Source organism: Colius striatus, chromosome 9 (genome assembly GCF_028858725.1).
Source record: "Colius striatus isolate bColStr4 chromosome 9, bColStr4.1.hap1, whole genome shotgun sequence".
Taxonomy (NCBI): domain Eukaryota; kingdom Metazoa; phylum Chordata; class Aves; order Coliiformes; family Coliidae; genus Colius; species Colius striatus.
In genome coordinates, this window is record NC_084767.1 from 4,540,626 (window position 1) to 4,563,302 (window position 22,677).

At 50.4% G+C, this 22,677-nt stretch overlaps 1 protein-coding gene across 2 annotated transcripts in view; it reads right to left on the reverse strand.

Moving 5' to 3' along the window:
- The window catches only part of STK10 (serine/threonine kinase 10), a 49,850-nt gene extending 27,599 nt beyond the window's left edge, over positions 1–22,251 (reverse strand). Inside the window, exons 1-2 of one of the 2 annotated variants that reach the window (XM_062002308.1) lie at positions 21,908–22,251; positions 9,263–9,427 (exon numbers count right to left, since the gene is read on the reverse strand). In XM_062002308.1, coding sequence (XP_061858292.1) covers positions 9,263–9,427; positions 21,908–22,063 — 321 coding nt within the window. In that variant the 5' untranslated portion in view covers positions 22,064–22,251. Of the gene's footprint in view, positions 1–9,262; positions 9,428–13,929; positions 14,011–21,907 lie in introns of those variants that run through there. The other variant, XM_062002309.1, reaches the window with a different exon arrangement.
- Between the last annotated feature and the right edge of the window lie 426 nt (positions 22,252–22,677).

Below are 22,677 nucleotides of genomic sequence, written 5' to 3' on the forward strand. Positions count from 1 at the left end.
TCTCCTCCCAGTGACACAGGCTGTGGGAGCAGTGGGAAGCCAAGAGCCCAGACAGTCTCTGGGGTTTTTTGGTCTTGACTCAGAGGCAGAAGAGACACAGCAAGTCCAGGAAAGCATCTTCCCACAGCTCTCAGTTCTGCTTCTAGGGGAGCAGAGAGTTTCCTGTCCTGGTACCCACAACAGTTGTTCATCAGCTACTGAACTCCAGCTTTGCCATCCGGTTCTTCAGCACCAATTTCACCTGGCAGCTTGCTGGTGATCGTCCCACACTACTGCTTAGCCCTGTCACACTCATGCTGTGCAAAATAAAGGACACCAAATTGACAAAAGGCAAGAGGTAGCTCCATTCTCAAACTCTGCATGGCCCAGACACGTGGGGAGGCCATGAACAGCTCATGCACATCTGCTGGGGCTTCTACCTGCACCCAGTACCTTCAAACATCCAAGCAATGGGTGAAGAGCCACTCCACTGGGCTGATGAGCTGAGCCCATCCTCACAGCAAAAAGCCTGGACACATTTCTGCCTCCCAGGGCTGAGAAAGGGGCTTCAGGTTCTGAGCAACACAAACCCCAGAAGACAGAGCTGTTCCTGGCTGGTGGAATGAACACAGCGATATATTTAGGCACAGAGACCACATTTAGTCGTGGTCAAGGGGCACGTCCTGTACTCTATTTGCTTGACACCTGAACCCAAGTTCTGGTACTTAATGGTGTAGCCAGGCTGAACTGCAAGAGGAGGCAAGAGCAGCAATGCCAGATCAGCCCTCCCCCACACAGCCCAGGGGCGTGCAGGACCCACAGAGGCTGCCTTTGGGGAGCACCAGCTTGGTTTTTAAACACCATTTGGTTAGATCTACTCTCTCCTTCCAAATCCAGGACCATGCTGACCAGTGACGTTTTCTTTGCAAGCACATCGAGCCTCCCCGTTATCTCAGCCAGCCTGCCCTGCTCCGACTGAAGTCCAAGGATTAAGTTTACATTACAGAGCAGAGGAAGGAGGTGGATTGCATTCCTACACCCACTTCACTTGGCACTTCCCCTCTGCCACCCTCCCACCCAACGCTTTTCACCCAACACATGCCAAAGGGCTGGAAGAAAACGAGGAACAGATTACGTCAGTGTTGCTCATAAGCCAGATGGGCTGACTCAACGCAAGGCTGAGCTGCTCCAGCTCTTTCCTGAGGGCTGAAGACAGGGCAAGACACTACACTGACCTTCCCAGCCTCCACTGTAGAGCCTCCCAAAGCCAGCATGCCACCAACACAAGAGGGGACAAACACCCAAGAACCACTGGCACCTGTGAAAGCCCTCAGCTCCACACTCCCCTCCGGCTGCAGCCAGCCCTCAGCACACACTGCAGAGCCCATAAAACAATACAGAAGCCACCAGAAGCCTCTTTGCTGCCACAGCAGAGCACAAATGTCACCAGCTTGTCTGACAGGGCAAGTATGCTGTAGGTGGAAGGGAAATAATTAGCTCTCTGTAAGGGAGTGCTCCAGGCTTGCCAATTTTCCCTTACAGACAAGGACACTATTCAGAGACTTTAAATATAATAAACCTTTTCTCCCCAGATTTCTGAACAAAATAACCTACAGAGAAAAATATTTGAAACTGGAAAAAAATAAAGGCCTGGCCTCATAACAAAAGGGGGAAAGATGATGCAGGGCAGCAAGTGAGGAAACCCAGGGCTGATGGAGTTTCAGAGCAGGAAAGCTCTATCCGGAACAAAGATAACACTGGCACAATGCTCTTGTACTGCAGAGCTCCCTGCTGATCACAGAGAGCCAGGGGATGAGTTCTGCACATCTAAACCCTTCTGAGATGGCAAAAATGTTTCCTTGAACTCACCCCCCACCCCCCCCCAAGTTGGTGGAAATACTCCCATTCCTACTGAAATGTAAGTCACAACTCCTTTTAGTTGAACCAAACTGTTTTGATGTTGCAGAAAACACCTTTCTCCTTGCTAGAATCACACAGGGCATTTGGTTTGTTTTGACAAGGGCTGATATCCGACCCCTTTGAATTCAGCACCCCAACTTGCTAACCAGTATCACAGAGGGACAAGAATCCAGGGACAGTGTGGCCAGGGAATGCAAACAGCTAGAGCAGAGAGGGTCTGCACAGAGCAATCAGGAGGCAACACCCAGGATGGCCAGCACTGAAGCAAGGGTTAACTGAAACGTGCACAGGCTCATCCATGAGCTCTCCCTTCAGGGACCAGACCTCACTCAGGGCTCCCAGCTTCAGCCAGCACTCTTGTTTGCTATAGAAACCAGAAAAACACCCAGGGAATGGCTGTCTGCCCAGGCACGGGGCAAAGCCTTTGCTGCTTGGACGGCTGTGACCGGGATCCCCTCCTCTCACTCAGTTCACCAGCAGCATTTGTTACTGGATGGGCAGCAAAACTCAGAAAATTCTTTCCAATATAAAGCAGCTAAAAGGAACAAGTTGCTCCTTCAGTGGAAAGATTCACCAACTTCAAGTCTGTGACAGCATCTAAAATAGATGATGCATTTCTCAAGGGCAGAGCTCACCGTGAGAGCTGGAGTTTGACCCAGGACAAGCTTCCTGATGGCTCCTATTAACAGCCAGCAGTTCCAATGCAGTCCCAAAGCCTCGTCTGGCCAGGAGGACAACTCACTGAAGGGGTGGCAAACAGCTTTACAAGTTTTCTGCTCCTGCCTGGCATCTCCCTAGAAACAATTGTTCTGATCATCCCCAGATTCACCACACAAGGTGTTGGGATCCATCACACGAGACCAGAGTGTTGCTATTTAACTGTTTCAGAAAGGGCTTTGAAGTCAATGGAGATCACCCCAAGCCATAAGGTCTGCAAAAGGCCATCCCTCCCTCCCAAATGCCAACTTTCAGGCTATATCTGACATAAGGAAGCCTAACCCAGCAACCTATTGCTCGTTCCAGGGTGTGGGCTGAAGCTAGGCTTCAAGGCACTGTCTCCTGTGTACCAGTAGTTTGTAAATATTCATTTGTATGCAAACATTGTTCCTCAGCATTTCCCTTGGCAAGTGGGAACGTGGCTGATTGAGATTCACTTCTAAACAAAGTTTTAAAGTGCTTTGAAAACTGATTTGCCTATAGGCTTCTTGTCTGCTGCTTTCCTTCCATGAAACAATGCCCTTATGGTTATAGCCCTGGACTGGGATTCAGCACACAAGGCTTATTCCCAAGTACCATTTACCTGCTGGGTAAACTTTAGGCAAATTCTTGTCTGTGCCTCTGCTCCTCCTCCTAATAACTGGGATAATGACACCAGGTCTCTTTTATGAAAGCATTCCATGGTGTAGAGATGACAAGGGTACATAATCACAAGGCATTATTACTGCTTCAGTAACATTGTCTTGCAATGTTATCCTTTACAAGGGATGGTAGACAAAGGCTTCTATTCTAGTCTATGTTGTCGTGTTGCTGCCTGTACAAGCACTCCTGAACTTGGCTGGGCTATGCTAATTCCACTGCTGCCTAAGTTGCTCTTGGTGGTTGATCAAAATCCCTCTGTTTCCATCCCTGCCTTAAGGGAAATCCCCTGTTTTACCCAGAACAGGATTTCCAGTGACTTGCCAGCAGTCTCAGTGCTAAAGCCGATGTTCACAAGACAGACCTTGGTCCCCTGCAAGCTGCTGCCCGGCTTTACTGCAGAGGGGAGGGCAGACGAGGACTTGGACCTCCATGTCTTTGGGAAAGGCAGTAAGCAACCTGCATAACTGTGAGGCAGAGAGAAGCCTTACTGCTTTGCAGCAGGTGGCAGGGAGGGGAGGGAGGATGCAGCCCTTGACACCTGCTCAGCAGCATCCTGGCTGGTGAAGACACAGCCCCAAGGTGGGAGCAGAAGTGATCATCCACTAAGGTCAGTTATGCTAATCTGAACAGTAAGTTGCTTGACCTTGGAAACCCAGGGAAGTGTCAGAAAAACCACTGGGCTACATCATTTCTCCAGCTTCCAACCCTGGCCAGGATGATGTGCATCCACCTGACTCTGAGGACAGGGAGGGGACACAGTGATACCCCTGGGGCACAGCAGTGCTTTGTCCTGATGTGTGCAGATGTCTGCTCACATCTGCTCCTCACCTACTCACCCTGCAGAAGTTACTGGGCTTGTTTTGCAGTCCTGTCCAAATTCTGGACTGGTAAGAGTTTAGAAACTGGTCCAGCAAACACCATCCCCCACACCAGTTTGCCCAGCAGGGCTCATCCTGCAGCAGCTCCTGGGTACCAGAGCAGGATGAGCCCTGCCCCGGCAGCAGAGCACGGCACTGCCTGCTCTCGAGGGCTCTCAGCATGCAGCCAAACCTGGTGTGGATTTAACTTTCTGCAGATGGGAGAAAGGAGAAAGGCAAAGGAAAGAGTCAATTCACTAGGACAGTGGCTAACAGAGCTTGCAGGTTTGGGCCCACTTTGTTTTTCCGGGTGTTTCCTCTGGTGTGCTGAAGCACTACCCACAGTTTGACACTTGTGAGCTGCAGACAAACTGCAAGCACTTTGGAGGGAAGTCTGGAACAAAGCTTCAGGAGCATGAGGCCAAGCAGGAAGGGCCATTTTAGACTGCAACTCTCCTGCCAAGTGAAATTTTAAAGGGACACAAATAGCCCTCGGGTTCCTCAGGGACAGATGATGGAGAAGCCTGGAGAGCCCTGGTCAGGTACAGCATTCCTGCACAGGAGTCCCTCACGGGCATGGAGCCACAGCTCAGGCTGCTTGCCCTGCCAGACATCCCTGCAAGCTGCAGTAACCCCCCTTGGCTAAGGAAAACCTTAGGGAATCAGATACTGTCATCAGCTTACTTTTTTTTTGTTTGTTTTAAAGAAACAGGTATTCCCAACTTCAGAGAATTAAAAGCTGCAGATGCTTTAAATAGCCCAGCAGTCTCCTTGCATGGGATAATGAACATTTCTTTATGATACAGGATTTTCAAGAATGCCCAAATCTCCAGTCAACATCCATATCAAAGGGGGTAGGAATCCAAAAAGTCTCTGGCTGAACAGGTCAGGGCCTGCCCACAGAAAATGCAAACCACTTTTTCTAAGGGAAGTACAAAGACTAGCTACAAAGCCTGTGTCTATCTGCAAGCTACACGAGCTACATACCCACACAGTGGGCCACTGAGAAAAAACTCTAAGCTGATTAAATTCACCATGCCCAAAATGCTCCAGCCAGGCAGGGTTACCTGCACGCCACAGCCAGTTGTGCTTTGATCTCCAGGAAACGTCTGTTTATGCAAAAGCCCCTTTGCTATAGCAACCATGGTTTATAGAAAAGGAGCAAGGGGGAAAAAAGAATTCTCCAGTGCTTCACTAGAAATAGTTGTACCACTGCTGGCAAAGTCCTGTAGTTAAACACCTGGGCCCAAAATGCCATTTCAGCTCATTTCCAGAGAACCCTGCAGACTCGACGCTGGAGCGCCTCGACAGGTTCCTGCAGGAGGGAATCCCAGCCTCCTGCCTCATTCTGTGGATCAGCTGCCAGTGTGTGGGGTTTGTCTGGTGGAGATGCCCAGTGTCCTCCAAGAGTAGAGATCTCCCATGAGAAAGCTGAAGTTCATCACTCCAAACGAGACACTCCTCCCGGCTCGTCCTATCACTCCCCTGCCTGCGAGAGGAGGCACTCGCAGAGATATTCAGAAGCAGGAGATCAAAAGTTCCTCCCTTCCTTTGAGGTTTCTTTTTGTGTTGTTTTGGAAAGGGGAAAAAAAAAAAACCAAACCAAAAACCCAACCACAGAGCCCTCAAGAGGGACACAACACACGAGATCTGCTGTTTTTCTTTCCCATGTACTAATAATTATCGGTGCAAACTCAGCACCACGGATTCCAAGCATTCAAAACCCATACCTTAGTCTCATTTCCAAGTCACAAAGTAGCTTTAAAAAGGCTGGTTTTAAAGCTGCATGTATATTGGGTGGGTGAAGGGGATTTGCCTTTGTGTTTCCAAGTCCAGCATCACACTTTGGAGAAAGGAAAAGATTTTAAAGTATGGCCCAGCCACAAGGACTCAAACCAGACATTTTTAATAGCCTGAGATTCTCAGCTTTCACTCAGTGCCCCCACTTCCAGCAACTGGGATTTATGCAAAAGAACATCAGATGCCAGAGGGCTTATAATAAAAATAAAAATCAAATCCTGAAAGCTCCCACCAGTGCAGTTTTGCAAACCTCCCTGGGCTGCTTTCCATCGGCACAAGAGTGCTCAGCCTCTGCCACGAGCAAAGAAAAGAAGATGGGGAGGGGGAATGGAATCAGACAGCAACTGCTGGGGAGGGCACAGCATCTCTGACAAAGAAGTTCATGCTGGATGCTGTCATCTCACCAGCCTTGGGGTCCTCCAAGCCCTTGCCTGTGGCTTAGGAAGGGATTCCACAAATGAGGGTTCTGCTCCGTCCCGTATCACAACTGTGGTTCTCCTCTTTCAGGTTGAAGCCAATCAGGTATAAATGCAAGAGGAATTTGATGGTTTATGCTTTCATTTTAGTGTTGTGGATTTCAAAGCAGCTACTGTAGAATAAGTTACTTTCCTTTGCACAGAAAGGTTTTTTGCTCCATAAATTCTGCATATCACCTTCTGGTTCCTGAAGTGCAAAGCCAAGCCCTGGCTGAGAGGAGCCACGGGGACCTAGCACAGCTCAGAGAGACAAGGAAGCCCCTGCAGCAGCAGCCACCACCGAAAGCCAGGTTTCCCCACATATTTTCCTTGTTAGTTCAAGAGTCAGAGAACAGTCAACAGACTGATTTAGCAAGAGCCCTTCTGAGTGCTGAGCCCCTCTCAGCGCTGTCAGCTGAGACTGCTTGTGGCACAGACCGACACATAAATTACTGAGAACCAAAGAGCTCCTGCCATCCAGGCAGTTGGGCACGTCTGGACCCTTTGCCAGGCTGTCTGTGTGCTCCCAACTCCTTCCCCTTTCTCACTTTGAACCTTGTCTCTCCATGCCAAGCTGTGAGGAGAAGGAAACCACAGCAGATCACTGAGCGGACACGCACCCGCAGCCCTTTTACCCGAGGCCTGCAGCAGAGCCCAGGCACTCATCCTGCAAACGGACTGTGTGCAAGTGGCCCAGGAAAATACAGGCTGACAAAGCTGCACAGATAGAAATGGGGATGGGATAGGGACAAGATAAGGAAAGCTGGTGTTTATATTTGGATGCAGATTTTCCCCAGCGGTGCTGGTGACTGAGAGGCAGAAGCCTTTGACTTCAGAGAAAACCCGGTAGGGACTAGAAGCCTTCCAGAAGTATAATAGCCTGGCTTATTTACTTCCCTCAAAGCCAGTTAAACACTACAGCATTAGTAAGAGCAGCCTAAGCAATGACATGCAAATGCCACTCAATTCAAGAGAACAATCCTCCTCCCAAAACAATGGCTGGGGCTGTAAGTCTACCCTCACGGGAAAGCCTCATACAGGAGGCTTTTGTTCCAGTAGCTTCAAAGAGGCTGTTTAATTTTAGTAGGTCGGCAAGCATATGACATTACAGAGCACTTCTTAGACAAAAGCAGAGCTGGAGAGATCTGCAATCCATTTTCCCTACAGGAAGGAAGGCAAGGCTTCCTATTGCAGGGAGGAGGTGGAAGGGGAAAGGGGAGGGGGCTGACATTTTAGAGAGAATGAACAAGGCCAACGTATAAAATCCAGACAGACCAGGCACAGAGCAGTGTGAGGTAAACACAGCAGGATGGGGTGGAACACAAACCATCCCCCATCTCACCCCCAAGCTTGGTACATTTGCCTTTCTAATTTTGCTGAGGTGAGTTTTTCTGCAGTTGCAGTTTGTCCAAATCTGAGTCCCCTCCTAGGAGAGATGTTTCCCTTTCACTTCCTCAGAAGGGTTCATATTTGCTTTGTTCTTTAGTGTGCCCAGGGCTCAGGATCCCAATTAGCAGCCATACAAATACCAAGCCTCTGGACAGCTTGCAGCCCAGCTCCCTCAGAGCAAGAGGCTGCAGAGAAGGAGGCGCTGGGTGCCACGGCTCTTGAGCAGGCTGTCACAGAGAAGTTGAGGCCTTTATTGGTGGTTTTTTAGCTAAGGGACACTGACCCATGGTGACAGTGCAAAAGGTGCTGGCTGAAGCAGCACAGGTTACCCAGTAAAACAGTACCTCTCCCACATTGCTGAACTGAGGAACGAACCAGCCGTGGGTTGTGTTGTTGCAGCCACAGCCCCGTGGCTCAGCCCACGCTCAGACCTCAGCTCCCTTGGCACAATGAGCAGGGGCTGACAGCTCAGCTCACACTCACACCAGTGCAAGCCTCAAAAGCTGACATCTTTGGGTTTTACTCATTACTCTGGGAGGCCACAAAGGTATCTGACATACTAAAAAGAGGAAAGAAAAAGTAATAGAGCTGCTGAACGCACCCTGCGACACTCCCCTGACTTGTCAGTAGCTACAAGAAGGAGCAGAAAGACTGGCCAACACCATGGGTTTGAGAATCCTCATATTCACCTGATTTCCACTGTCTTGGGAGAGGCACACCTGCATGCACACAGTTATTAAAGTCTAGCATGAGGCAAGTACACAAGGGTTCGTGCCCTCAACCTCTCCAGCCCCCTGCACCTTTCCCATGGCAGCAGGCAGGAAGGTGCCATTCACGCTCAGCTTCCTCTGCAGCCAGGGTCTCAAAGAAAACCTCAGGCAGGGAAAATAAATAAGGCATATATAGATATACACCTGCTGGGCTAGGAGAAAGAGATGCAGGAACCTGCTGTTCCAGCTGCAACACAACCAGCCGTTGTACTAACCTGCTGGACTGCATTTTACATCCCCGTGCCTCCACAGCCAAGGGAGATGGAGCTCTTGCTACCAGTTGCCTCTGCGTTACAGATGCTGAGCCAGAAATAAGGCACAAAGGAAATAAAAAACCCTAGGATTACCCTTCCATCTGACCTTTCAAATGAGGGACTGAGTGGAGGAGAGATGCCCTTATCAGTGCTGCGTTTTCTACCTTTACAAACTCCAAACAGTGAAGAAAATAAAGGAAATCCATCTCCAGTTTTCATTTCACTGTGAAGATCTCCTGATCTTCCCAGGGTTATTTATAAGCAGCTTTAGTTAGAAGACAGTTTTCTCATTAAAGAAAGTGGGGAAAATCCCAGCACTCATGACACAGTGAGCTGGGCACAGCTTGTGAGTCATTTCTAACTCACACTGATGCTTCGAGCTGCTCCAGAGCTTTTGCTTCACCGTAAATTAGCCATTTCCTCTCTGCAGAGTGAGAAATGTGCAGCTGTACAGGTCACACACAGCACCAGCCTCTTACCCAGAGCTTGCCATCCCAATAAAAGGCTCCCAGCAGCTTGACGATGTGCCGGTGGTCGCAGGTTGCCAGAATTTCAATCTCCACCATGTAATCCTCCAGTTCATCTTCACTCTTTGTCTCAATGACTTTGGCAGCAGCTAAAGCTCCAGTTTCCTTATTCTTAGCCTGCAAGACAAAAACCAGCATGAGTACAAAGGCAAGGAGAGCCAAAAGCACACAATACTTGCACAATTCCTGCTCCTCTGCACTCAGCTTGACTGGCACCAGCTATAACACAAGCATGGAAGATGCATTTCTGCTTCCAGTACCTGCACACAGCCTCACAGAGAGGATAAGTGCCGTAAGAGGGCCAAAGCATCCTCTTTCCACCCTCCAGCCTGGAATGCTCACACCTCTTCCCAACATGGGAAGAAAGAGGCTTTTAGGAAAGAAGATGCGTGCTGCTGTTTGTAGCATGAAAAAGACAGAAGCAAGAAGACCTCAGAAGAGAGAGGTTCTCTGCTAAGGGTATAGGTGATACCCCTGTCATAGCAGTTCTGAGTACACAGATAACCCAGCCAAATTCACACTACAGCTGTGAACCATCTCCACCCTGAACATCCCCACGCTGCTCTTCCTCACAAGGGCAGTTTTCTGCAACACACAAGGGAAACATGGAGATCATCTCCTTGGCAGGCAGTCCAAGAAGATGGGTGCATTTTGATTTCCCAGGACTGGCCAGCATTCCTGGTGTGGTGTATTAGTGAGCTCTTCACATCACAGTAACAAAAATGCTACGTGTGCTCTCCCAGCTGTCCCCTCCACTTCAGGCAGTCCCTTTAAGCAGCTTATTCATCAAATAACTAGAAAGCCATCAAAACCTCTTTGTCCTAGCGGCTGGAAAACTTCTGCTGACAACTCTTCCCCATCCCTCACAACATCCCAAGAGTGTACCCTTGGGTTTGCATTGCTGATGCCCTTCACTCCCAAACACCCTTCCCCAAGCAACTCTCTCTGCCTAGGAGGAGGTCACCCATAGCTGCACAGGAGCTGCTCTGCTCCTAGGTGCCACACACCAGCAAAAGCTATTTGTGCTGGACTGAAAGCATTTGCAGACGTGTGTCCTATCATCCCACTCCTCTTGTGCTCCCATCCTGCCTAGGGAGAAAAGCAGCTGATGAAAGGCTTGGCTAAAAACAACCATCTGTAAGCAGTGCCAGGCGAGCCTTGGAGCCGCTCCCACGCAGGATCATTTCAGCATCACCCACCCAGCACCATCCCTTGGCTTCCCCCAAAAACTGCCAGGGCAAGTCTGCACTTTGTAGCTGGAAATTTGCAGTGACAGTTGCAAGAATTAGAAATGTCAGTAAGATGCCCAAAGGGTGTTTGTGAGCAAAGAGGCATCACACATGGGGAGAGGGGCCAGGCTGGGATTGTGTCAAATCAGCAGATCAAGGGACTGCAGAAACTCCAGGAGAGCCCCTACGATGTGATTCCAGTTCATTACCCATTTTCCTTCCATCACACCCGCTCTGGGCTGCCTCTCCCCTGGGAGAGAAAGTCCCACTGTGGCTGTTATCACTGGGAGAGCTGGGCAAACTCCAGTTGTGACCTTTCCTGATGCTTTGCAGTTTACACATCTGTGTTTGGAAAACCTACGTGGGAGCTTACAGGAGGATTAGTTCCCAGGATAAACACCACAAGCCCTGCTGAAGAGTTTGACATAGCTTAGGTGACTTAGTGTAACTGTGTACTAAGGAAGAGGCTGGGGAGAGGAACAAGGGGAAAACCATCCAATGGAGAGAGACAAATAAAGGACCAGTGACTCTCTGCTGGGTATTGACAACATGCTGCATTGGCACAAGTTGGCATAGACAGCTGTGTCTTTACAGGTGAGAAACCCATTTCCACGTGGGCTCACCACCCAGACACAAGACAGCAGCTCATGCAGGTTGAAGAAGAAACGTGGGTGATTGTTTCTTGCTCAGGTTGGTTTGTTCCTTGCTGAGCTGCCACCCTGAGGAGGGCACACAGAGCAGGGGCACACGTGGAGCAGAGCAGGCACGTGGAAAAGTGCAGAGCAAGGAGTGCCCCACTGCCTTTGCTCTGCACTTGAGGTGTTGGGACAGGGCCAAGGAGGGGAAGTAAATATTGTGAGAAGAGGTGGGGCTTCCCTTGGAGGTCAGCCATCGCACACTTCCCACCAGCAAAGCCCCAGCCAGCTCAACCCTTTCCAGGATGCTGGGGCCCTGCAGGCACCTGAAAAAGAAAAACCAACCAGGAGCAGAGCCTGCCCCAGCCCCACACTGCTTCATCTCCCCACTGAGAGCTCTGAAGCCTACCTGCCCTGACCCCCAAGCTCAGGGGAGCACCTCTCATTCCCTCCTGTTGCTAAGGCACATCGGGGTGCTAAATGCTGAGCTGAAGGATGTGGGTTTGCAAACTGGGCTGCAAGCTGTGGGTGGGGGAGTGATAGCAGCCTGGCCTCAGTCATCCCTGCTCCTGTGACTGGCAGGGGAGCAACCCAGCAACCTCCAGCCATTGTTTCCTTTCTAGACAGGAGCCTTGTCTGACATTCAGTCCTTACAGATGTCCTTAACAGAAGTTGCTGCTGCTTTTCTCCACCACTTTGGACTGTTCTGATGAGCGTATTTACCCAGCTATCTCCTTTTCCTTGTCCATTCTAGTGGGAGGTGCCCTTAGGGAAGGAAGGGATCCCATAAGCTGCCTGAGGTGGCATTCTACCCCAAAAGGAGAGGAGCACTGCTGTCCCATGTTCCCCCAGGCCAGAGGTCATGTTGCTCAGTCACACCAGCAGACGTGGGGCCACCACCTCCAAGGAGAAGTCAGCTCAGGCCACCATGAACTCGTGATGCAGAAACATGAACTTCTGAAACAGCAAGCTCACGTGGGTAGGGATGCCAGTGTGGGCACTGAACCCTGTACTTTCTGTGGCCCTGCAGTAATGTCACTGCTATGACCGAGTGCACTCACGGCACTTCCCAGAAGGAGCCAAAATGCTCCACAACCCCAGGGGATGGCAGAAAGTTAGAAGGAACCATCTGGAGCATCTCACTTATGAGGAAAGGCTTCAAGACCTGGAGCTGTTTAGCCTGGAGAAGACAGAGAGGAGCTTAACACTTACAATACCTAAAGAGTGGATGTCAAGAGGAGGGAATTAGTCTTTTTTCTGTAGAGTCCAGTGACAGGACAGGGGGTAAGAGGCACAAGTTGGACACAGGATGTTCCACCTGAACATGAGGAGAAACTTCTTTCCTCTGAGGGAGCCCTGGCACAGGCTGCCCAGGGAGCTTGTGGAGTCTCCTTCTCTGGAGGTTTCCAAACTCCCCTGGATACGTTCCTGTGTGACCTGATGGGGGGGAACCTGCTCTAGCAGGGGGTTGGGCTGGGTGATCTCTGGAGGTTCCTTCTAACCCCATCATTCTGTGATTCTGAGACCACGAGGTCAGTAGGTGGCTTTAGATTAACCCCTTTCACCAGTGCTCACGACAATGTGGATAGAAGGCTGGATGCCCCACACAACTGCCTTTGAGAGGACCAACACCCATATAGGCTGACCAGCTGATCCCCTCCTGCATCATCCATGGCCCCACTGAGCCCAAACCCAGTCTGTAGTGTTCCTGCTATACCAGGGAAGGGAGATGCACACAGCTGGTGTGAGCACCCCTGAACTGAGCTCAGCAAATCTCATTTCTCATTGCAAGAGCTTTGGAAATCCAAGGAGCTTCTGCCCATTGCTCCACCTTCCCTTTCACTCCATCTGCTTGTCCTACAGCCACGTTCCCAGTGGCCTCCCTGGGAATGGCAGCTGCCTGCCATCAGGCAGAGGGCTGCACCACGCTCCCTTCCAGCAGCCAGCCAGCTCCCAAAGCTGCTCACAGCAAGCCAGAGTCATAGAGGCAACAGCAGGTTTTGACCAAGCACGCCAGGCAGTCTCTCTGTAACTCACGCCTGGCGATTTCCTTCAGCTTCTCTGATGCTATTTTCCTGCACACAATGTATTACAACAAAGATATTCTTCCAGGCAGGTTTGTTTGGATCCTAAATAGGCCAAAAGCATACATTGCCAGCCCTGGGAGATGGTTTCAGACATCCCAAGTATGAGATGATGCTTCAGGGTTTAAAACAGTTTCCTGATCTCTGCTTATCTTTGTGCAATAGAGATGAGAATCGGCCCCGAGACATTAGCACAAAGCAAAACACAGCCTGCTCTGACCTCAAAAAGCCAAACCAGCAATTAGGCAGAAGGAACTGGCATCTCCAAGTGTGGAACCTGCAGGGCTGGCTGATACCCCTCACGGCAAGGGGACACACAATGCCAGGCTGAGAAGAGGCAGCATCTGCTGCTCACTCTCCAAGAGCTGTGGGGTAGAAGAAAAGGGTTTCCACCAGCCTCTCTGCAGCTTCACCCCTGCCTTGAGCTTAACTAAGGGTCATGGCCTCATCTTGCAGCAAGGAAAATGAAAATGTCTCTCATGAGAGGTGTTTTCTTTGTGTTTAAATTCCAAAGGAAAGAGGTAAGGATGGGGAGGAAAGAAGAAAACCAAGAACTACCAAGAAAGCACCCTAGGATAACTCAGCACCAGTACATTAGACAGCCACATCAACTGACAAGAAATCCTGCAAAACACACAGTTTGGACTACAAACACAAAAATCTGCACATACCATCCTAATCACAGGCTCCCCAACCCAGCAAAAGTCCATGTAGAGAATACAGAGATGGGGAGAGAGCTTCTGTTTCCAGGTAAAACACTCCCAAATGTGCAGCACTCGGGGAATTCATGGTGTTTCCCATTTTCTTCCAGTGAAATTTGTGGACAGAAGTGAAAAAAAACCCCACACAGATGGTAAGATCCCAAGAGCAAAAGCTGCTTGATGCCAGTCTATGGTTGGTCAGTCAAAAGCATACATCCAGTTCCATTTTTTCTCTCCTCCACTCCTGGGCATTTTAATGCCATGGATAATTTGTCCCTGGAGTGCTAATTAACACCAAAAACCCCACCCCAAAGCAGAGAGCTGCCAGCATAGTGCCCAGGATGTGCTGCTCAACTATAGCTGGATTCATCAGAGTCTTGGCATTTAAAACCTGAACAGCCCTGATGGCCACTACCAGCCTTTGTGCAAATCAACAACTGTGCAGAAACAGCAATGGAACGTGCATTCCACCAACGAAAGCACAGCAAATAAAAGCTATCTAGTACACCCCTTCCAGAAAGCCACACCAGGGCCAAGCAGGATACAAAGCAAAGGAACTTGCTGGAGTCCTGTGGAGCAAGATAGGCACTGGGCATGCTACTGACAAACACACTGGGAATACCAAGGAATAGGGGATGAGTAGGATTACTCCTAGAAGGCAGGGGCACAGAGAAACTGCTCAGCTTACAGATTGAAGGGGTGAGAGGTGCCTGTTCAGGTGAGAGAAGAGGCTGTTTGGCCTTTGCCTGTGACTCACCCTTGAAGCTATTGTGAAATCCAGATTGTGACCAACTCAGGAACTATTTTAGGCCTTTAAAGAACACATTCCTGGAAGGCTGGATTGTTCTGCCCTGCCTCAGGCAAGACTGAGGCCCAAGGCACAGTCAGTTTCTAGGTTAGGCAGAGGAAAACCCTGCGTGAACTCTCACTCGCTAGTAGAAAGAAAAGAGCACTGAGATCTCTTCATCTGGGTTTGCTTGCCCACAGTATCCTGCCAAGCCAAGGGATGCCCCTTTTGAAGCTGGTCAGCTATATTGTGCCACCATATTTTTGGTGTGAGCTGCTGTCCCCACCCCTGTGAGCCTTCTCGCTGCGACAGAAGAGGTGATGCTTCAAGATATGGCTGAGTTAGAGAACCAAGGGTAAAAAGCCTGGTGGCTGCTGTATTTGGGGGGTTGATAGTCCTGACTTGTCCCCACCCATCATGCACCATATTCCTGTGGTGCCTCTTTGTATGCAACTGCCCATGTCCATATTTCTCAGGGATGTATGTAATGATTAATTGCCTTCTCATAGACTTTGCCCGAGCTGTGTGCCATCGATAAACACACACAGCAAAGACAGGTTTGAGACAACACTCATATCAGTGTCAAACAACCAATGGGAGCTGAAACATATCCCATGCCCAACAAGACTCCTAGAGCCACTTCAGTTTGTCACCAGAAATGAAGCCTGTTTTTGGGGTATTTTTTAATGCTGAGTTCAGCCTTTGGTACCACCCAGCAGAGGTGACAAACAGGCACAGGCTCAGCAGTGAGGCTGGCACAGCCCTGCTCTAGCTGGTCCCAGTCCTCAGAGGTTCATCCTCTGGCTGCTGGGTTGGGCAGGGCTCTGACCCCAAAGGGCTGAACCAGTGCTGCAACACTTCTGCAAGGGCTGGGGGGAAGTGGAAGTGGCTTGTGAAACAAGACAAAAAGCGTTAGCAGCAAAAACAAATACGCAGAAACGCCTTCCTTTGGTTTTACAAGCTAGAGTGAAGGGAAAGAAACATCACCAGAGAGCTCAGCCTGCAGCCAAGGGCTTGTTTTCTATGTACATGTGCCAAAAGAAGTGTGACCAAAACGTGGCATATACACGTTTTCTTGCCTTAAAAGCTCAGCAATGGCTCAGCAGAAAGGAGAGAGAGACAATAAAGCCAGGCAGCAGTATGTTAGTCAAGGAGTAGAAAGCTCTACATAATGCTTCAGACATGGGAACCCAAACACAGCAGCAGAGGCCAGAACAAAAACAAGAGGCTTCTTTGCTGGTACATCCCTCTGTAACTCACAGAAACTCAATGGACCTTGTGGTCCTGGTGTGAATGAGAAGAGATCAAATATCCACGCAGGGTTTGAAGAAAGATCCACATGGATCCAACATCTTCAGCCTACATAAACCTAGAACTTGGAAGCACAAAACATCCTTCAAATCATGGAGTGTCACAGTCTTCCCAGGCACCAAAGTGAAGAACTCCTGCCCTGGACTTCATTCAAAAAAATTAAACCAGGGGGAAAAAAATGTTGCACAACCACTTCTGAGTTTCCTATCAACTTTCTGCAACAATCTGGTACACAGAAGTTTGAGCAGGGGTCTGAATGGCTACTGTACCTGAAAGACAGGGCAGAGCTCAGGCAGTGGTAGTATGGATGCCTGTGTGTCTCTGTCAGTCCTTTCACACAGCGCTAGAAAAGCATCAGATAAGCAAGGTAGAATAAAAAACTGATGAGCCCTTTGCTATCTCAGCCTGCCCAGGGAAGACACCCCAGCAGCACACCTATGTTTCCCCACAGTTGTTAAGAGATAAATGCATGGCAGGAGCAACTCAATGCTGCCGGAAGATCCACTGAGGTCCCCCAACACTGGCTGGCACTGCTGGGGAACAACTCCCTTCACTGTTTCTCCTGCCTCCTGAAATCACACACACACACACTTTGTAGCTTAAATAAGGGCATGAGCACAGGTAGGTGTCAGGGAATTGCCTAAGAAGCAAAAATGTCAGGAAGGTTTCCACATGTTGAGTGGGAAGATCGTTCTGTGTTGAAGAGCAGATGTTTGGAGGGGTAGCTGTGAGGTGCTTCTGTATAACCAGGAGACAGCAGGCAGTTAATCCAACTCCAGCAGCACTAGTGCCATTCACTGGTTTACTCTTCACAAGGGGCACACTGTGCCATCCAACCCCACATCCCAGAGGCAGCACATACAGACACTGCTCCTGAAAGCACCTGCGTTTTCCCCTCGAGTGGGAGCAAAGCAGCTCTGGCAACCAGGTGATGCTGAACCAGACAGAGCACGCTGAGCAAGGCAGCAGCTCACCGTGCCTGGGTTTTGCAGCTCTGAACCCTGGCACACGAGCCACCACTCCCCACTGCCTTCAAGAGGCAACTTGGGTAAAATGTACCTGTCACTCCACTATTTTAAATAAATGGTTTTTATATGACTCTGCTCTTTGAAGCTGAATTCCTTTCCAGTCAGATTTCAGGTTGGCAGTGCCTCCCATGACGGAGTGCGACCTGAGACTCGTGAGGAGAACCCCAGATTGACAGCAGCACCCCAAGGAGAAGAAAAAGTACCTTTTTTTTCCCCCCAAGAAAACTGCATGCTCAAGATTTTATGGGTTTTTTTTTAACAAAACCCATAAGACATGCTGGGAAGGGATTTTTCCAAGGAAAAATGATTGCCACATGCTCAAGGGTGAAAGGCTCAAAGCCTTCATCTAACCTTTCTCTTCCACACAGCTCCCGCTGTCAGCAACACTGCCAAGCTCTGGGCCGTGACACTGAAGTCATTAACAAAATATTTAGGCCATGGAGAGCTATCCCCCTTCTCTGCCACACACATAGAGCTGTGGCTCTGCAGAGCACAGGCCAGACTTCACTTGGACTTCAGCAGGGATGGAGCATCACACGTTTCAGTGAGTTTAAAGCGAACACCAAGTTGAAAGTTCAACCAGGTTTGATATTGTTGGGCTCCAAGTAAAAGAGTAATGTCTTCCCATTTCTCTGCTCTCTCCAGATGAAACATTTTAAGAAAACCCTTCAGTTCTATGGGATGGGACCACGATTTGCTCTTACCATTGGTTTGGGGGTTTTTTGTGGCCATAGTTACACAACTTTAGCTTCCCCTCCCCCTCTTTGTTTTACTTCCTCTTAATTTTTTTTAAGCTAACCCAGCAGATTAGCATCTCTCTGTGACATCCCTTCCAGGAATTACATCTTAAATCCCTCATGAATCAAACCAAGAGCTAAGCCTGAGCCCCTTGAGGCAACTCATGCAAAGCCTGAGTGGTGTAGGTTCAGCTGATGAGGACAGAGAGGTCTGCAAGTGACAGCGACAGCCTTGTGCCTTCCAACGGGCCCATTGCTGGGAAAGCCAGGCTTGGAAGGCAGCTGCAGGACATCACACAATTAGTCTTTTTATTACTCAAACTTCAAAATGGAGCATTTACAGCCCATAGTGTGTACAGCACTAGTACCACCATAATAGATCTGATAACCCAAACACAGCTTTTTAAGCAGTAGAAAGGAGAACAACAACATAAAAGGCAAGCTTATGCGTCGCTGTGGCACGGGGCTCTGTGTTATCTCTCCAAGAGCTGGCAGGGAGAGCCGTTTGAAGGCAAGTCCAAGTGAACAAACCCTTTTCCCTGCAGACTGGGGGCTGCCCATCCCCACCCTGCGAGCCTTATCAGGGGGCAGCATCCCCATCAGGGTGTGCTGGCCAGGGCAGATAGGGCCTCACAAGAGGCACGAGCAGCACCAAACAATCCCACCATGAGAAAGGCAGCAAGTCCCAGGGCTTCTCCCAGCAGAGCCCACGCTGTGCTAACATCCAGCCCACCCCCTGCTAGCTGCTCAAAGTCCCAACGCCCAGAAGAGCCCTTGAGTATCTGTTCCCGCTGAAATTAATGTGAATACCTGCAAGAGCAAATACTCCAGCAGCTAATGGGTTTTGCAGGCCTGAGCTGTGACAAGGCAGCTCCGAGCACTCAGCCCACGGCTTTGCTCCGAGTACCCGCACGGCCCCGAGACCAGCCCGTGGGGTCCCGCTCCCACCTCTCCCAAACGGGCGTTGACTGTGAACCCGTAAAGCCACAGCTGTTCGCTTCATAAACTGCAGCTTAACTGTTTCTGAAGAGAGAGAACCGCTGTTTGGAAAGGGTCTGACTTAGGAACGGGTATTTTCATACGCCCACAGCCCTAGGAGGTGCTTACACTGATGACAGCTCTTGACTTGCTGGCCTAATGACTGATTTAAGAGCATCAATTTAATGAGCTTTGGATGAGGTGGGTAACAAAGCGTATTTGGTATGCAGTGCATAGTCATCTCTGGGCTGCTATCACTTCCTTATCATACCCACTGGACTTACCGAAAACAAGACATTAATAGAATGAGAGCTAGAAAGAAACAGTTTCACCCCACCCCCTTCCTACTTTCAGCTTCATTACCCTCTGCAAGGCGTTTGGCTGTTTCCTCATACAATCGGGTCCTCTTTTGCTGAGGGGAAAGAAAAGGCTCTGTATAAAAATTGGGAAATCCCAGTAGTTTCCACTGGCTGCAGGTTTCCTCGGGTCTGCTGCATATGTTTCAGGCTCCACTATAGATCTGATTCTTTCTAATTAATACCTATTTAAATAAAGCCTGTCCTACTTTTGTAAACACTGTGTGGAACCAGCTCAAGTGTGCTCAGCTGATTGCACAGGGAGTCCGAGACAATGATGGTGTTCTGCAGGGCAATAACACCCCTCAATGGACCCATTGCCCAGCCAAGCCCTCCCTCCTCCTCTTTAAACCCGGTCTCAAAACCAAAACCTGCTGGAATGAGCACATTTTTCTCTTGTATGCACATCTAAACGCCTCCCAGGTCAGACTCCTCAGCGTACAAACCCTGTCCTTCAGCAGTGCTCAGGGAGGACGGGCTCTTTGTGTAATGTATGGTACATAGGGCAGGATGCACAGGCGGATTCTGTCACCTCCCCACGCTTCCGTGTGTGGAAAAGGGGCGGAAGGCAGGCAGAAACTCCACTCAGACATCCTGAAGCTCTCACAGCCATGCCAACACTCGGACTCGCTCTAAGCCACCGCTTTTGTGGGAAGCACAAATGGACTTTACAGTGACTTCAAGACAAGGATGTAAAGCGTTCGTTGCATCTCAGCCACCTACATCCTCCTTGCGCACAAGCAGGTTGGTTGGTCTGGTTGGGGCTTTTTTGGCAGCTGAGGAGAAGAAGAGGGCAAGCCTGTTGTATCACATTTCCATCCTACATGCATCACCACCTTGGGTAATGCTCCAGATTTAGAAAGACAAAAGAAGACAATATGCAAGTTAAATCTTAGCATGGCAGGAAACTACATCTCTGCAATACTGCCACTGGCTATGATCTAAAATAAGGCTCTACAGTATGTGGCACCCAAATTATTTGGAATTCTTAAACAAACAAACAAACAAACATCCTGCATGAGAAGTCTTCAGAAACCGAAACCACATCCATTTGCTGACCAGGACGGAGAACAGGCAGAGAAAAGATCAAAGAAGATGGAGAATTAAAGCCTTATTAAGAAGAACAAAAGAGCCCTTTGATTTCTATCACAACATTAACCCTCAACCCCTGATCAATGTCCTTAAAACATCAACAAAGGTAGACAGTTGCCTCAATGTACTAGTCAGAGACAGAGTGATCTTCTGGTTATCCATATGTAGTCTTCACTGTGTCATCTACTACAATCCACATTCTCATTTGGGTCACAATGGGATTCAAAGGAGATGAAAGTAATTGGAGGTGAGGAGATGTTACTACCTGCAGGCTGACATCCTCAGCCTACAGTCTATGAAGCTACTCTGGTAATTCTCTCAGTGGTGTGAGGTTAATAGCAGAGGCATTTGGAAATGACAACAGCCTTAAAAACTAACACAGCCACTTCGGTAACTTCCAGAATAAAACTACTTTGAGTAGCCTATATGTGTTTATAACAGAAAGGATTTAAATCAGTTATTCCTTTAAGTTTTTGTCTCAGAAGCCCATTGACTCACGTTACAACATTTACCTTGTTCCTGTAATTGCATGAGAAACCTAAGCCAGTCATTACCCAGAGGAAGAGTGGATGTTGCTATATATTTATAGGTTTCCAATGCAGTAAATTGGTAACAAGAGCACTGATTACTACTGGTGCTGCTTCCAAAAGGATAAATATACTAGGGATTTAGATATGATTTTTAGGGATTTTATTAGAAGATAGGACCCTTTGCCAAAGCTCTGCACTCAGCAGATGCTTAACATCCAGGTTTCAGACAGTGTCTATCAAATGACAGGACAGAGGCAACACACCCAAGGCCACTGTAGTGAAACGCCTCTACCCTGACCTGCAACCAAGCAGCTCCCTTCTCCGCCTTCTCCACCTTCACGAGCCTTTTAGTTGCTTACTTCTCAGTTTTGAAAGGGCAGGACCTTCTGAAGTGCCCTAAGGAGCCCATCAACACCCAGCTGCCCAGCAGCTGACCCACAGCCCCTGTTCCAAGCGACATAACACAGGTCTCCCGAGGAGCCTGGACCCCAACCTGCCCCTCCTGCCCCAGCCAGCAGCCTCCTTCCTCTCGCTGTCGCACAGGGGAGCAGGGTGTTTCAGAGAGCCTGTTGCTCTGGAGGACAAAGTACAGCAGGTATTCGGCCTTTAAAACTCCCATCCTTTAATGTACAGGTTAAACATTCACAGCTCTGGACGTGTCCCTGCTCTCAAAGAGCTGAGCTCCTCTTCTCCAAGTCTCCTGCCGGTAAGGACCGGAGGAACACAAATAACGTCACCCTGCAGGCTCTCAGAGCTCAGGGGCAGCCCCGAGAGCGCTGACTCCCAAGCGTCTCCCCCATTCATTGCACCGACAGGCTTGGCAAGGGGCGCCTCGCCGCCTCACAAAAGCATCGCTCTGGAAACAGTCGAGTCAAGCGGGAAAACAGCCCAAAACCCACACCGAAGCATCTTCTCGCTCTCTTTCCTTTACCCCGCCAAAGCTCGGCCCTTCCCCGCTCCCGGCCGACCCGCTGCCTTTGCCCCGTCGCTACCGGAGCGAGCCCAAGCTCCCCGCAGCGCCGCGCCGGCCTCCGGCTCTGCCCGGCCAGCGGCGACCGGCCAAGAGCTCCGGGGCCGCGGGAGGAGGCCCCGACACCTCCCGCCCGGGACCTCCCGGCCGCGGACTCACCTTGTAGACCTTGCCGAAGGCACCGTCGCCCAGCTCGCCCACCACCTCCCACACCTCGCCGGGGTCCAAGTCGCGGCGGACGTGCTCGTACTCCTTGGACCGCCGCTTCTCGAAGGTGGAGAGGCGCAGGATGCGGCGGAAATTGGCGAAAGCCATTGCCGGAGCGGAGCTGAGCTGAGGGGAGCTGCGGGCCGCCGCCTCCCGCGCTCTGCCCCGGGAGAGGACGGAGCCGCCGCGCACCCGGGCAGCGGTGAGGCGGGAGCGGAGCCGCCGAGTACCCGGGCAGCCGGGACGAGCGGGGCCGCCGCGCACACGGAGCCAGCACCGCTCCACCTGCTGGCCTGGCCGCCGCCGCCCCGCGCCATTGGCCGCCGCCGCCCGCCCCCGCCCCGCCCGGAGCGGCTCGGCTCGGCCCAGCCCGGGACAGCGCGCGAGGGCACGGCTCGGCTCAGCACGGCACGGCTCGGCTCAGCCGGGTGTCGCATCCCCCCCCCGTCCCAGCTCCGCGGGAGAAGGTCAAAGCGCCGTTAGGACGGTGTTGAATCAAGCGCCGGCGGAGACCTGGAAGGAAAGGTCTCAACACCATCCTGAACTGCCTCGGCAACAGAGAGACGTTTCCTTCACCTTTCGGTTCGTCTCGTATGAAAACGACGGAACACGAGTATTTTAAGTAGCGGGAATGTCTCGGCACCGCGGGCACCCGCCACGAGTTTGTGTTAATGAGACCCCGCTGGTGTCAAGAGCGAGGGTTTGCATCTTCTCCCTGGCAA